This window comes from Bombus terrestris, chromosome 4, assembly GCF_910591885.1.
Source record: "Bombus terrestris chromosome 4, iyBomTerr1.2, whole genome shotgun sequence".
Classification (NCBI taxonomy): Eukaryota; Metazoa; Arthropoda; class Insecta; order Hymenoptera; family Apidae; genus Bombus; species Bombus terrestris.
In genome coordinates this window covers 11747281-11763126 of record NC_063272.1, presented here as the reverse complement: position 1 = coordinate 11763126, position 15846 = coordinate 11747281, and the positions used below count along the sequence as shown (strand labels likewise).

The 15846-nt window shown below is 32.7% G+C and overlaps 2 protein-coding genes across 36 annotated transcripts in view; one reads left to right on the top strand and one right to left on the bottom strand.

Annotated features, from left to right (window-relative positions):
• The first annotated feature begins 433 nt into the window (after positions 1-433).
• On the top strand, positions 434-2778 carry LOC100645441 (eukaryotic translation initiation factor 1A, X-chromosomal). Its single transcript, XM_003394981.4, has 5 exons — positions 434-660; positions 896-979; positions 1202-1438; positions 1560-1660; positions 1795-2778. The coding sequence occupies exons 1-5, from the start codon at positions 645-647 to the stop codon at positions 1798-1800; spliced, it is 444 nt and encodes a 147-aa protein (XP_003395029.1). The 5' UTR covers positions 434-644; the 3' UTR covers positions 1801-2778.
• Positions 2779-3137: 359 nt separating this feature from the next.
• Positions 3138-15846, bottom strand: part of LOC100642686 (ankyrin-3) — a 93220-nt gene continuing 80511 nt past the window's right edge. For 17 of the 35 annotated variants that reach the window (XM_048405584.1, XM_048405592.1, XM_048405609.1 and 14 more), the window contains 4 exons: positions 15382-15450; positions 13156-14454; positions 10968-11193; positions 6787-6865 (listed from right to left, as the gene is read on the bottom strand). In XM_048405584.1, the coding sequence (XP_048261541.1) occupies positions 6859-6865; positions 10968-11193; positions 13156-14454; positions 15382-15450 (1601 nt within the window). In that variant the 3' untranslated portion in view covers positions 6787-6858. Of the gene's footprint in view, positions 6254-6786; positions 6866-8418; positions 8474-9579; positions 9678-10967; positions 11194-13155; positions 14455-15381; positions 15451-15846 lie in introns of those variants that run through there. The other 18 variants (XM_048405594.1, XM_020862648.2, XM_048405604.1 and 15 more) reach the window with 12 other exon arrangements.

Below are 15846 nucleotides of genomic sequence, written 5' to 3'. Positions count from 1 at the left end.
TAATAAAGGACTTATTTATTTTTTATTTATCATATAATATATTGAAATCAAAATTATAAAAAATGACAAGAAAAGTAGCAAAAAATAAAATATTCAATATATTAAGAAAGTTATAAAGATTATATTCGTTATTTCTAGTATATAGGTCGAGGATTATTTCTACTGGCATTTCACTTTCATGAATGTCGAAATCACGATCGAAATTCGTAAAATATGTACGCCTGGATTCTATATCATGGACGTCGGAATATATATTCCTATATGTACAGATATGTTACTAAACTTAAGAAAACTACATTCCCTATATTCTTACTAGAAGGTGATTAAATATTTTCCTTTGTACTTATCACCGACAATTAGTCAAATCTATATCTAAATTTTGACAAACTTCGGACATAATGGTATAATCATGTATTTTACAAATTTTTAAAGTAATTTTTATAATGGAAAATCAACTCATTTAAAGAATTAAAGCAAAAAAATAGTTTTGAGTTTCGTATACTTGACACTTTTGAGTAGTCTTCGTCTTCCCATGAGGTGTTTAGTGGAGCAAAACTCATTTTCATTGTATTGACTGTCTTGATCGGTCGTAGTGTACGAATTTCTCATATATTTATCAAATACGCATCTTTCAATAAATCAACATGCCGAAAAATAAGGGTACGTAAATAATTGTGTTTCTTTGTATGTTCTTCCTTTGTAAAACTTGTATAGAATTATGTGCAGAAGGTCGTGGACTTTCTGTACAATGTGGTTAGTTTCTTCTAACCTGTTAATGTCAAGTATTTCTTTGGAATCGTTCAATGTATCGTTGATAGACAGAGGTTGAATATTCTTTTTTGGAAAATTTACGAGAAATAATCGGAATAATAATATTTAAACTTATTTTTTTTAGGAAAGGGAGGTAAAAATAGGAGAAGAGGTAAAAATGAAAATGAAACAGAAAAAAGAGAGTTGGTTTTTAAAGAAGATGGTCAAGGTAAAAATCTTAGAAATGACATTATGATATATATCTATGTTTTATTATTTAAATTCTTTGAATTGTGTTTATTTTTTCAAAATGATATCATATGTTAATAATATTAAGTAGATAATACTTTAAATTGATAACATAGTTTTATAACTTTAAAAAAATTTTTATTACGTATAATTTGGAAACATATCTTGAACAACTAAATTTTTATATTACTGCTTCATGTAGAATATGCACAAGTCACAAAAATGCTTGGCAATGGGAGGTTAGAAGCAATGTGCTTTGATGGAGTAAAACGATTGTGTCACATTCGTGGAAAATTGCGAAAAAAGGTATGGATAAATCAAGGAGATATAATATTAATTGGCCTGCGAGATTATCAGGATGCAAAAGCAGATGTCATATTAAAATACACATCAGATGAAGCAAGGAATTTGAAAACTTATGGTGAATTCCCTGAAACTGGTAAGTAATCACTATAAAATACTCGAAATATGAATGTATATTCAAACTGTGAAAGTATATAAGCTAAATTCGTGAAATTTACTTAAATCATGTTCTACCTTTGTTTTTGATGTTTTTACAGTGCGTATTAACGATACTGTCACCTTTGTGGAAGATGGTTTTGATGAAGATATTGAATTTGGTGATGAAATTAGTGATGATGATGAAGATGATGTTGACAATGTAAGTATTCAATATCTTCAATAATATTTACAAAATATAATTATATGAAACTTTAAATTTTAATATATTATTACCTCGTTTCTTGTTGTATAACTTTAATTCTATTTGTAAGTAAAATATTTTTGACTTTATAGATCTGATGACCTTCAATATAACTATATTTAAAAGGTATGGTACAAGAGTGCATGAAGATACCTATTTGTTTCACAAGATACTATTATTTGTTGCGCGATTAAGATAATTAAAATTTTTTTGAAATAAGTAGCCAATTTCCTGTATCTATAAATAAATTTTCACTTGTCTGTGTAACATTGTGTTGCAATCTAAAATTGTTAAATCCTGAATTTTCAGGATTCGTAAGTGTCATTAGACATATGGTATTCACTATATAGCCTGTCTTTTACTTTCATATGATTTTAGTTAGGGATAATATCCCATGTTGAATGGGTACCAAATACGTCAATTTTTTAAAATTAACCTAAAAATGTGTATTAAACAAAGTTTAATGTTAAAGAGAGTAAGCTTTTAAGTGTGCTGTTTGCCCAAATTGAGCTATGAATACAAATAGTTATGTATTTATGTATAATATCAGTACATTGTTCTTGTAGTAAATTTCTTTTGTATATTTCTTCTTTAATAACTAAATGAAGTGACATACATGCACTGTCGTTGCAATTTTGAACAGGGGAAGTAGTGAGCACCATACATCACTGCAATTATACTTCTATATGTATCAAAGCGTTTCATTAACTCATTTGTTACATAACATGTACAATTTCCCGAAAAAGTTAATTATGCGATTGTATTTTCGAATAGGTCAGTGTAATATTTGAATAATGTAACATTGAATTCAAATGTTTTCATAGATGAAACTGTAATTTCCATAAAACGTGAACTGCATATCTCAGAATTACACATATTTATTTTAAGAAACAAATTATTCGTTATATGAGATTTCTTATAAATATTATTATTTCATTCTTCTGTACTTTGTATTAAAAAATTGTCAAAACAGTCAAATCATGTTAACTGCTGTATAAAACATTAATTCCATGAACATGTATTAGATGAAATTAATGTCAACTGTTAACAACGAATAAAAATATATAAAATACTAAGTTTTCTATATTCATTCAATTCCTTCAAGTCCATTTAACTGTAAAAAGACTTATTTATGTAAAGATTACAATTCTCCTCAAAAAACTAATACAAAATAAAAGTTTGTTTATTTAATAAGAATTCAATAGGAATTTAATAAATTATTCCCATATACCATAAATATTGACTAGCTAATATTGTTTCATGCTTAAGCATTAATGAAATTTTAATAATGTCTTCTCCACGTATTTTATAACTTTTGCATGTTTAAAAATTTATCATAATATACAACAAAAATTACTAAAGTATAATAAGTAGGGTTGGGTATAATTTCATATTCTTGACGTATCATCCTTTTTTGTCACAAGTACATCAAGAATTGTGATGCAACAGTTTATTTATTACATTGTCGTTGATAACTCTATCACACAATAGTATATGATAAAATCATACCTTTTTTCCATTTCTGTTACTTTTTGATATCGTACGTGTGTACAATGGCTTTATAATTTTAATATAACATTGTATTAGTTACGTAGGAGTAAAGCGGAGGAAAATTAGAGTAGCCGCATGGTGTATACGCGTTATTCATAAAACCAAAACCATGAAATATATAAAATTACGTCAGAGCTAGAAGCGCACTGATGCGATACTGAATGTTAAATACATTTTTATTTGAACGCAGGTATGGGAGGACGTCAAATCTCTACATATTTTATTTACGTTGATAATCGTTTTTACGCGAAATCGCAGTAACAGAACAATCATAAGATGTTAAAGCGACTCTATTATAAACTTTGGTCAGAGTGCCAACGTTTACCTTATAAATTTCAATCAAGTTTTATGATCGTCCTGTACATTTCGTTAGAAGAATTAGTCACAACATTTCACTGAAGTACTATTAGTAAAAATTAGAATTAAACAAACGAATTAACGTTTCAGACATTTAATTTCGTATATAACTCCTTATTAAAGTTGTTCGGATTGAGGAATGAAATAGGTTTGTTCTACCATGTTTTTGATTTAAGAATGTATGTAGTGGGTGATAAGCTTAGGCAATTACAAAATGTGTACGTATTTTTTATAGCGTAACATTACTGGCTTATAGAAAATATTTATGAGAAAGATTTATAATTATGATTTTATAGTTTATGAAGATACATACATTATACCTGCATACTGTAGACAAATAAGTAGCATGTAGAATAAATAATTTGAACTTTTTCTCAATTAAGAATTAAGAATTATTGCCTTATAAGCATATATTATAGATACAGACTTATACGAAATTCGTTATATGTAAATAAGTAAATCTGATTTATTTGCATTTTAAGTAGAAAAAAAACAGGACTAAAAAAACATAAACTAGCCAGTGAAGTTACGTGGTCGACACTGTATTTGCATATTTTTTATCAACGTACTCAATAGAGTATAGATAGTAGTTATTAGTAAAAAATGTACTGATATACCGCAGAAAAATGACAGTGAATAAAAAGATTCTGTTGTCAATGGACTGCAATAATAGTTCGTCGTGTTACATCGGTTTCTTGCGTCTCGTGTAAAAGGGAAAATAGTTTTTTGTTTTGTAATACAAATAATGTATCGTAACAGTCAGAATATTTAAATGCCAGTATCGCAACGTCCGTAATGAGTTATATAATAAATGTTACGACAGTACATAGGAGCATAATGTTTTATTTTGATGCGTGTGTGATTGTGCCTTTGGTCCTTAGGTCAAATAGGCTCTAGGCAAGTCTATTAAACATAGAATAACAGTCATTATAGATAATAATTTATAAACTTCAGATGCATAATTATATCTTCTCAATATATTATACATTAATAGAATAGCTTATTTAAAGTATGTATATTTATGTATATATGTATATATATATTTTTTTCTTTTAAATACATACTATATACGATTCCTTTCTGTGCCTTTTAAAACTGTGTTATACATTGAAAGCTAACGCTGCTTAAATATTAAGACGTGTTTCGAGTCGTAAGAGTTTAAACAACACATTTTTCTCTATAGTCATGATGCCATCTGCCTTCTCTTTCGTTTCTCTTTTTTTTTCTTTTATAATAATTTTAATAATTTACACGATCGCGATACGAAGGATAGATCGTCGATTAAGATTCCCTCCAATCTCAAGATTTATGCATGTAACATTTGTCCAATGATTCCGCTATATAAATAAAATATTCATGTTTTAATCTTGCAATTATTACAATCGTATAATAGTACATTTATATAAGTTACGCTAAGAAATTATCATATATACAATTAAAAATTGTTAGGAAATATTCTTTTAAATAAGTTAAATTTACATTGTATTACGATCCATGAAAACATTTATTTCTTGTAGCTATTCAAATCGGCAGATAAACGGGCATTGTTCGCACTTTCCTAAACAAGTTCCCCAATTTTGCACCTTGTCCGAATTTCAAATGATTCGAATAACAACAAGAATTTGTTTCTTCTTTTAGAATCTGTGTATGTGTGTGTATGTGTGCAGTTCATCATCAAAAAACGTGACACGAGTGTTGCTGACCTATCAAGCGGTATATTGCGCGGATAGATATACAATCATCCTAAAGCTAAAACGAACTGCCAAGTGGCGAGTTATGCAAAGTCACCGAACATCTGCTTTTTTTCGATTCCATCTCGCGTATCTGTTCCATATTTCAAAAGTGTCTATCAAATATATATCGCCGTAATGTTTGGTCGGGCCTGCATCTCAGACGAATATTTTCTTTTGCGATTTCATCTTTTTTTTTTCTCTTTCATTGCTTTTGACCATATTGTTCCTGTAAGCATTTGCTCCTTCGTTAGTTTTCTCTTTCTGTTTCTTTTTTCGCTTTGAACAACACGAGAAAGGCGTTGTACATGGACGGGTTGGCTTAGTGAAGACTAGCGAAGTCAGCTAGTCGGACTAGCGACGACATACGTTATTTAATCGCAAGATTAAACGTAAATATATAAGGCAACTTAATGCAACCGAAAGGCAAGCAAATCCGAAGCATAGGCCATGAGTGTGAGAGTAAATTGTCGTGCATATTTTTCATGTGTTTTCACCAAGCACCGATAGAATAATTCGCTATATTATTTGATATAGACGCGAACAGGATCTATATCGATAGATAGATACTCTTCATTTTTTGATTTTATTTTTATTTTATTTATAGAATTGTCTCGTTTAACGTTCGAGGATACGTTAAATCAGACAAGACAGGTGCTTCCTTCGATTAGTGCTAGAGAATTTGCTTTTTTTTTATAATTGATTTTTTTCTTGTTTTATTATGCACGATTAGCAGATGACGAGGAATTTCTTCTTGTTCCAATAATCGCCCACGAGACCCTTATTGCTTCACTGTTCTCGCCTTTCTTCCATCATGAATCGATCGACGATCTTCTGCATGGACTCTCGCAATTCGTCTGGACCACTGGCGGTTCCGCTGGTCGTTGTGATTACGTGTACAGTTCTCGTTATTCTGCAAAGGAGTAAATTTTAGCGTTCTTTGTCTTAAACACAAAGTCAAACTAACGACACGAAAACGAAAAATAATTACCGCAGATATTATTATTGTCTCGATCATGCACTCCTAATTAAAATTTTCTAAATCTACCATATACAAGTAAAGGTATGACGTTAAATATTGCCATATAAAACGGACGTAGAGAATATTTTTCTATTTCATAGGAAATTGAATATGGTTTTAAAATGTTTTCGACGTTCTTAAATTATATTTCAAGAAGGATATATTAAGCTTATTCAATTATAGACATTAAACCAGTTGAAGTTATGTGACAACGAATAAAAATGTTTAAACTCAAATAATGAGTTTTACTTCTATTCTATTTTATTTCGAATCTTGTATTAATAAATTCACCAATTTTTTTTTTTTTTTTAAGAAGACCCAATTCTTTAGATTTTAAATATAAATATTAATAACACTTTCAAATACAGCGAATTTAGCCCAGTTTGACTGGAAATTTGTTGAAAATGATTCCTTTTTATAAATACCTTTCCTGAGTTTCAGGGTCCTCTTCTGTCGTTGTCGTTTCCATGTAGGATGGCTCGCTAAGTTGCAAAAAGTCAGATTCTGCGTAACAAATGAGAATTTATGAAAAGACATGTTCCTGCGTGTCGGATACAATATCTTACTATTTTAGCGGTTCACATAGATACAAGTACCAATCGTATATATCTCTCAATGTTACATCATGCCCAAAACAAGGGGTAATACTAGACACATATAAAAAAAGTAACAACATCGCTATACATTTGACGATACATAATATATAATACGCATTTTCACTCAGCCAACTATGCAACCGCTTTTCTTACATTTCATGTACATTATCTCAATGTTTCGTTATAAATATTTTACGTATTCATTTAATGGTCGTGTTTAACGATGTTTCAGTTCATAATGTCTGCCACAGGAAGTGAATAATATATCATTGAAATTATACTACGATGAAATATAATATTCGACTCCCTATATGCTCGATTATGAAATACTTTACGCATGCGATCTACGATTATCAGAATAATCTTGGTTTGAATTCTCCTTCTTCGAATTTCCATTTCGTCACGTGTAGTACAAGTACTATGGCACTAATAGCAGCGCTCGAGAGTCTATATAGATTAATTTGTAATCATTAAGTATGACATAATTACTGAGGCACGTTTAAAATATTTCTCACGAGATAGGTTTCGATTCTTTGGATTTTTCATTAGTGAAAATCCTCGTGTTCTGAGAGTAATGGAAGGAAGACAATTGTGTTATATTGTTACGTAACGTTACGTAACAAAATATAACATTTATAAATTACTAACTAGAACATTTATATGTATTAAACACATCCTATCATATAGAATGCAACAAAATATGATCTAATTAGTGGTTTATTTTTCTTTATTCGGGGATATTTCATAGGATACTGTGCATCGATTCTACTATATGAACATATATTTTTAAGACAAACGCTGTGTTGTAAAAAAAAAAGGAAAAAAAAGCAGACTATTCAAATAAAGCACACACATTACTTCGATTCAATTACTTCAGAATCCCTTGGAGTTTCACTGATAAAGCAAAATGAAAAGAAACCTCCCTCGTAAGCAGGACTGTGCTGCACGCAGCGAGCTCGTGTGAAGCGCTGATAAAAGCTACTGAATAATGAAGCGTTTAGCAGTTAGTCATAAGATATATAAGTACTAAAACTTTCCGATATAACAGAAGAGTATTCACTACGGTGAAAACTGAAATGGGGATTTCTTCGGTGGAAAATAAGTAAGATTACGTTTGTAAGGATAAGTCTACAAGTCGTATATTCTAAAAATCGAGTCTATCGAGTCTTGACCAAACGCTACCCTACGTAAAAGGATACTAATTTAATCGTCATGAAACTATGGAGATACAGAAACGCTACGTCAATACACGCTATGTCGAACAAATTTTTAGACGAAAACGATATATTACTCGTTCGTACTGTAAACATTTTTCTAAAAAAAAAATCATTTCCAATGAATAAAGAATCAATGTCAAAGTATATTCGAAATTCCAACGACTAAAATAGAAAAAAGTATTTGCAAATTATACACTCGTCGACAGTTCGAGCTTTATCATCGTATCAACAGTATCGTACTTACAATTTTCGACCGAGGAAAACGCTCTCTCGTTTTGACCGTAGCTCTTTGAAACACCCTGTATATAGTGGCAATAAGTTTAAAGGGGCGCGTACTAACTACATCAGTTAGTGTTGTTAGACGAACGGTCAAGTGTTACTGCAAGTATTATTACGGTTCTGGATTTATCAGCTTTCCTTGGAAACGCAATGAAAGAGAGGCAATTTTGTGCATTCTCATATATTTGCGTTCCTCCGGCACTTTTCTTCCAAACATTTCTCTTCCTTTCAAAGATATATTTTACGAATAGGAAGATTTATAGATTTATTATGCTTGTACGTCTTTTTAAATATTTAAAACACACTTGTTATTTCAACGTTTAAACGGATGAAAATCTCTTTTAAAGTAACTTCTTCGAATTTGATAAATATGGATTTTTTATTTAATATGCTAATCGGAGAAAACTAATTAATTCAACGATTAAATGTCCAAAATCTCTTGGACATAAGTAATGTTTTAATTCATAGATCCCCTATTTTTGATTTCTATTCGGATTAAATCATATAATACCTATATTTGCAAAAATGAAAATTAATTCGTTTTTATTAATGTCAGATAAAAATTTCTGTTTAAGGCATAATCCGGTTGATCAGTAAACACATTACACTTTTACAAAAATATTTATATTGCTCGATAATTGCTCGAAAATTTGATTGCTCGATTAAGAATGTAGAGCAGTAAATCAAATTTATTTCGCATCTTACTTTCTTACTAAAATTAGTCGCGCTTCTATCGTTAATTATCGAAAATTAATCTTTAAAAACACGCGAAGTTATTTGATCAGAAGAAAAGTACAGGATCATCGCAAGTGCCGTGTAAACTTGCACAGAACCACGTCGGAAGTGCATTTGACGAACGAACACGATTAGTGCGGTCGTTCAGCCATTAGCATAATAACTGTTTTGCAAACTCTAAACATAAAGGTTGGAGCGTTTTCAGTTTCACACAGGTAAGAATCTAACTCTAAGATAAACATTCTGCATTGACAAGCTGCATCGATCCGTACGAAAAGTACCTTTCGAAGCGGTGGAACGTTCATTTGGAACTCAATCTGTCGAGCGATCTTGTATGGTGTAAAATGGGTTCGTGTTCAGACGCACGTGTACATAGATAAAGGTTACTTACATGACGATTCGCCTAACAATCCTAACGTGACTAAAATATACGATTTGTTGGTCCCTCTACACTTTAGCTTTATCTTGAGTTGCTTATTGTCAGAAGAGCTAGAAAGGGTAAATAGTGAAAACTATAGGACGCATGAAATTAATGTGAGAATTCGAGCTCTATTATTTTAGTTTTTCTTGGGTACGTGCATCAGGCATAGAGAAACGCTATTACGTGGAGGGATGAATAAGTGGAATTATTGCCTTGTAAAACGCTGCAAGAGACAAACTTAAAGATTGGTATAAAATGCGATAAAGTATCATGCGAGGTGTCGATTATATTTTAAATCATGCAGCATTCGATATGTCGCGTCGATAGAATCAATCAAACGTGTGAGAAAAAAAAAAGCTTGCATACGAATCCTTTTGAAAATTTATACTTTCTCTATTACCTGTTTCGTAAGTACATGTACGATGCTATATTTCTCTTGAATATCATACCTACGTGATGATTATCATTCTTGCAATTACATGCTCTAGATATTAAAAGCTAAACCAACGTAGTAGAAAATTAGTTTTAATAACTGCAGTTATTATTTGTCTACGGTTTCTCTAAAATTAGCATTAAATCGTGTGCCTGTATTTATCCCATTGTTGCTTCCAATATTACTATACGGTATATTGAATAAACATATATGTAAATCGTCAATATTCAACTTCTCTGGGACTGTGCATACTGTAAAAATATCATTTGTTTCTTAAAACACTGTGTCTAGAAATGTGTAGTTGGAGGGTTCCTTTTTTTAATCCTAAGCCTATACATATATATGAAATACTTTATAAATCTTTATCAAACACTAATATCATATTCTGTTAATCGTGGTAAAATTATAGACAAATGAAAATGAATTTTTTAAATTTTATATCACGGGACAAAACATTGTATTACTATAATTATTTATTTCTTTTCATCCGAGGATCAATGTTTAATTTACAGCGACTTTCACTTATCATATCATCATTATCGTATTATTACTTAGAATATTTGAATAAATTTAAGAATAGGTATAACATACAAACGAAGAATTTTAATTTCACGTATTTGCTAGAGAAATACTAACATCGGAATACTATAACGTGACAGCATTTGAAATGTTATGCGTCTTTAAAATCGTTTCATTCTTACTATTAACAGAATAAGTATTTAATGTTTAATCAAACATTTATGAACTCTAAACAACCTACTTGAAAATATTAATAAATTAATAATAAACTGATACGGAGGTATCAACTTTGTAAAACTTAAACTTCATAGCAATTTATGGAGTATCTAGAAATTTATATATTTTAAATCTTTCCCAATTCAAATTCCTCATAATAGAAATAAATAAAATGAAGGGTAAATCGTACCCAGTTTGCCTCGGGTCATTGTTAGAGAGGGTGTAGATGGCACGTTGGAACGTTCGTGGCTCCAAGACAAGAATTATTGCTAGTAGGACCACCAATGTAGCGGCAGCTACGCTCATCCAACATGCGCAGCCCGCTCTACCGGAAGTCTTCGTCCTAGGTGTTCCCTCAACTGTACTTCGCCGTGTGCTCGAGCAAACCGACTGTATCGAACTGTCTGTTTCTGTCGCTTAAACATTACGTCCTCCTATGAATTGTTTGCTATCCGATTTGCATGTATACTCTTTTGATAAATTGATTCGACTGAATTCTGCGATCCCACGCCGTGATTAGTATGAAGAAACAGCGGGCGAAGTATGCGAAGAAAATAGCAGCGATCATCGCGTCGATGTGTTCGATCGATGCTTTTGATTTTTTGTTTTTGTCACATGACAAGGATATTTCGTGTTTTTAAACATCGATGACCCGAAAGCTGAGAAACTTCCGCGTGCGTTATACCTCTTGTTATTGACGATAATTATGTCCTTTTGAGGATTAATTATTGTAGACTCCGGGTTAAATTCACCCCAAACGTAAAGCTTTTGTTGATGACTTTGCGAAGCCGAAACGAATTTTTTTAAAGACTTGCCACTGAATTTTTTTAGTGGATTGTTACAGATATTTCACATATATGAGGTACGATATGGCCAATGCGTTATAGGATCACCCAATTAATGCGACTTCAAGGCTGATAGTAAAAGATCTTGTAGATTTTTATCGCGTGAAGTGATTAATATTCGTCGTGTAATTCTTGGTATGTTGAAAAGTTTTGCGATTAAATGGAAAATCCTGTGTATGTGATCTTTAATACGTGTACCATCGCTATTTCGTTTTATTGTATTAATGGATTGGTATACATGTATTATAATATCGGAATTTCGTAAAAAATACCAGACTGATTCAATCTAAAAAGTAATATCATATCTTTGTATTAGTACGTGTGAAGGTATTTTCAAAATTTAGTATATTTAATTACATTTATCAAGAAACTTATATTTTACAATTTTGAAAAATTTTTAACTCGATATCCAGTCTTAAATTTTCGAAAGTGATATGTAATAACTTTTACCTTAAAGATATATATTTCTCTATAGTAACTAAAGATGATATAAAATAAAGTTTTCAATATGCACAAATACTTTCAATTTTTTAATTCCTTTCTCTCTTTCTCTACAAGTAAATTAGAATACGATATTTCTTTTTATATATATGTAATTTTAAAAATTCGTCGGGTACAATGTTTGACCACGAATGACCATCAATGTGAAAAGTATGCTAGTCCCAGAAGCACCTGATTGCAACTTTATCCGTTCAACCAAAACCAACGATAGGGGGGGGGAAAAATAGGATAAAACTTCTCTTTCAACGAAGCACATTGAATCGATCACCAACAACCCTATGATGTAATACTTGCCCATGATAACTTCACGAAGAATAAAAAAACCACACACGTATGCAGATTTTACGACTGCATTTCACAAGCTTTGTTTTTCCTTGCGAATGGTTATCATCGTTTTATACGGTCAATATTCTTCCACCTTGTGCAAATACACCTCGAGTTACAAATGTTATGCAAGCTTAATATCATGCAACATCGTGTGCAAATAAAGGAAATATATGTATATATTAAATTAGCCACTGACATAATTTTTTCGCAATTTATCAGCAAGAAAACCATATTCATTTATCTTCGTTGTCTAAAAGTCCATCTTTCCATTTAGAACTGACTTAATTTCTTTTAAAAGAAATAATTATAAAGTATCTATCATTTATATAAATTTCGAATGATTGTATTTTTTACTGAATATCCTTAAGTTTCCAAAGCCTTTAAAATATACAGTTTTCTATAGCTCGTCCTAACATTTTCTTCTTAGTTAGTTCATCCTAATCTATTTCTTTCCCAAATGTTAACACTTATTCTTAATTCGAAGAAAATCGTACGAACGTCGTACGTATATCGTTTAGAAGGCCTGAATTAGTAAGTACGAACTTTGCAAGCTAAACCGAGATTGGAACAAAAACGATAAACAGGTGCAGTTGCATGCAAACAAAGCGTGCCACAATAAAAGCATACAGAAGACCGCAAAATTCACGTTCTCGGATCTGACTGTCTCTCGGGTAACTTGATTAGCGGGATATGTACATTGCTTACTTAGAAGGTTAGCTGTGAGTGCGGTACCTTGGTCGTCCTCCAACGGGGACAGTTCCGCACCTTCGTGCAGTGCTACATCAGACCCGCTGGAACTGCCCAATGTACACCTCTTGCTTGGAGATCTTCTCCTCGATCGTGGTGAATCGTCACTTTCAGTATCGCTGTTTAAATCATGCCGCGAGCTACCATTTTTAGTATAAATGTCACCGTTACCGGAACTAGGCGACGTGTCTTGAGAGAGTTGGCTCTCCCATTGCTCTACTTTCTCGTCGTTCAGGAACGAACGATCTGTCAGACTGCCATGGGCCCACGGCTCAGACATCTCGGTAGTGCTCTTTACGATCTTTGCCGATAGCTGTTCGATATTGAATGGCAAACTATCACGGCCTTTTACAATTGGCATCGGTATATCACCGTAATCGCCACTAGCCGCCATCGCTCGTACGATTCGTCCGGTTTGTTCCGTGTCAATGGATTCGGTCGCGAAACACCGTACAGTCGTCACCGTCTTCGTCACGATCTCCCTCGAGACCACTTCGTCTGTGACACTTCTCTGAACCTTGGATATCGTTGTACGAGTCGCGCTATCGTAACTGCTTGGCAAATTCTCTACAATCGTCGTCTCTGTCGTGACAAATTTATCCGGTCTGGATAAATCTGTTTCTTTATCTTGTTTAGTCGTGACTGTCACGGTTTCTACTTTCTTTACGGTTTCACCTATCTGTTCAAACTTCTCAGAATCGAACAAATTATCACGCGTATCTGCTGTTTCAGTCGTAGGTCTCGTTTCGTCCGATACTTCGGGTTTTATCGAATCGCTCTTCTCCTTATCTTCTTCCAGTTGTCGCGCTTCTTTCTCGCCGAGCGGCTCCTCTGGCAACTCCTCGAGCAACTTGTCAGTGCGTTCTGCTAAATCTATCGATCGCGTGGCGAGTGAATCTATCGTCACTTTTGGCTGCTCGTCGTCTGACTTTAGTGTTTTACGTTCCTTCGACTCGGTACTTGTTATTATTTTGCTCACCGTCGTTTCGTTATCCATAGATTTCTTTACTTTCACCGGTATTTTACTTTTTGGGCTGCTTTTCTCCGGGGAATGCCCTTCTCGGAGCGGCTTCGATTGTTCGTTTGTTTTATACTTGAGATTGTACGGCCTGCTGTAGACTTCGGATGCTTCTCCGAACTCTAGATCTGTTTCGATGGACGACCTGGTAGAGTGTCGCGGGGCGGGAACAGGTTGCTTTGTTGGAGCAGAAGTAGCATGCCTCTCTACAGTCCCATCAATCTCAGCCGAATCATGCCCTGACCCATCCAAAAGGACATGGACAAGAACAGGAACAAGGACATAAAGCACATTGATACACACTAAGAATTTCAAGTCTAGCCCAGCTGCGACAGTTGGACTGAAAGATTCAGCGTGTTCTGGTCTCACAAACGTACTTGTGTGTACGCGCATACACACGAAACTCGTGTGCCCACACACGCATGCATATTTTATCGCATTATATGCCTGTGTGTGTGTGTGCAGCACACATCTACATTTAGTTTTTAATTTAGTTAGTATCAATACTGCAACAGGATTAGTATGTTTATAAAAACACTCATCATATATAAATGGTGTTTAGTCGTGGCGCCTGAATCTTACTAAAACGTACCCTGCAAAACAACTACGTTTCATAGTATCAGAATAAACAATTAAAAAGGAATACTTCTTATTTCTCTATTTCTTTTCAATCTTTAGAGTTTGCGGGGAATCCAACTTAAGAAGCGTGATTCTTGTGAACTGACTAAAAAGCGATTACTTCTTGTAACAATGAAGAGAATGAAGAGAAATAAAGGTGTAACAAAGATAATAATTTTTACTTACCAAACTAAGTAAATATAAAAGAAAAATTCTCTAAGCTACGTTGTCTCAACTAAACATTTATTTATTCGACATTGCTATATGGAAGATAGATCGAAGGAGTCCCAAGTATTCAAATTGTCGTACAAAGAACAGAACTTTTACCGTTACTCGATGACGTTTACTCTATAATGCCGCAAAGAGGTATCTATTTAGTAAGAAACGTGCGCACAATATTAGTGTGAAAGCGTCGGCAGGTGCTAACTATGGAAGATAAAGCTAAATATAAATGAGGGCACCAAAATAGATTCTGCTAATGTATTGATCTTGGGCCTGCGATCTGTGTTCGTGATACATTTTTTATACTTTCTTTGGCCATACGTTACCTGATTTCGTCGGTGATCGTGCTTGATCGGCTAAACTCTGTGCTCGTCTTGCAGCCTCTTCGGTAACATCTGAAAAAGTAGGTAAACCTGATGTAAGAAAACGGATAATGGCAATTTAAACATTGAAAGCAATGATTTGACAAAGATTAGATGAATGATGTTTTCCCTGCATGGCATACCTCGGTTCATGCTTCGCTAGTTGTGGTTTCCTGTTAATTCAATGAGATATATTACTATATAATAAATATAAAGTATGATACGTATTTATGTTATGCTATAACAATAAAGAAATGAATAGTGAGAAATATGGTTTTTCTTGCTTTGGACCGATAATCTCATTATCGATGGATAATAAAACATTTGATCGTGGATAATATTAAAATATAGCATAAAAAACCTGGAAACATGCATTAAAGAAATGTTAAAAAAGTTAAAACGCACAAACTGAAAATAATAACAGCAAAT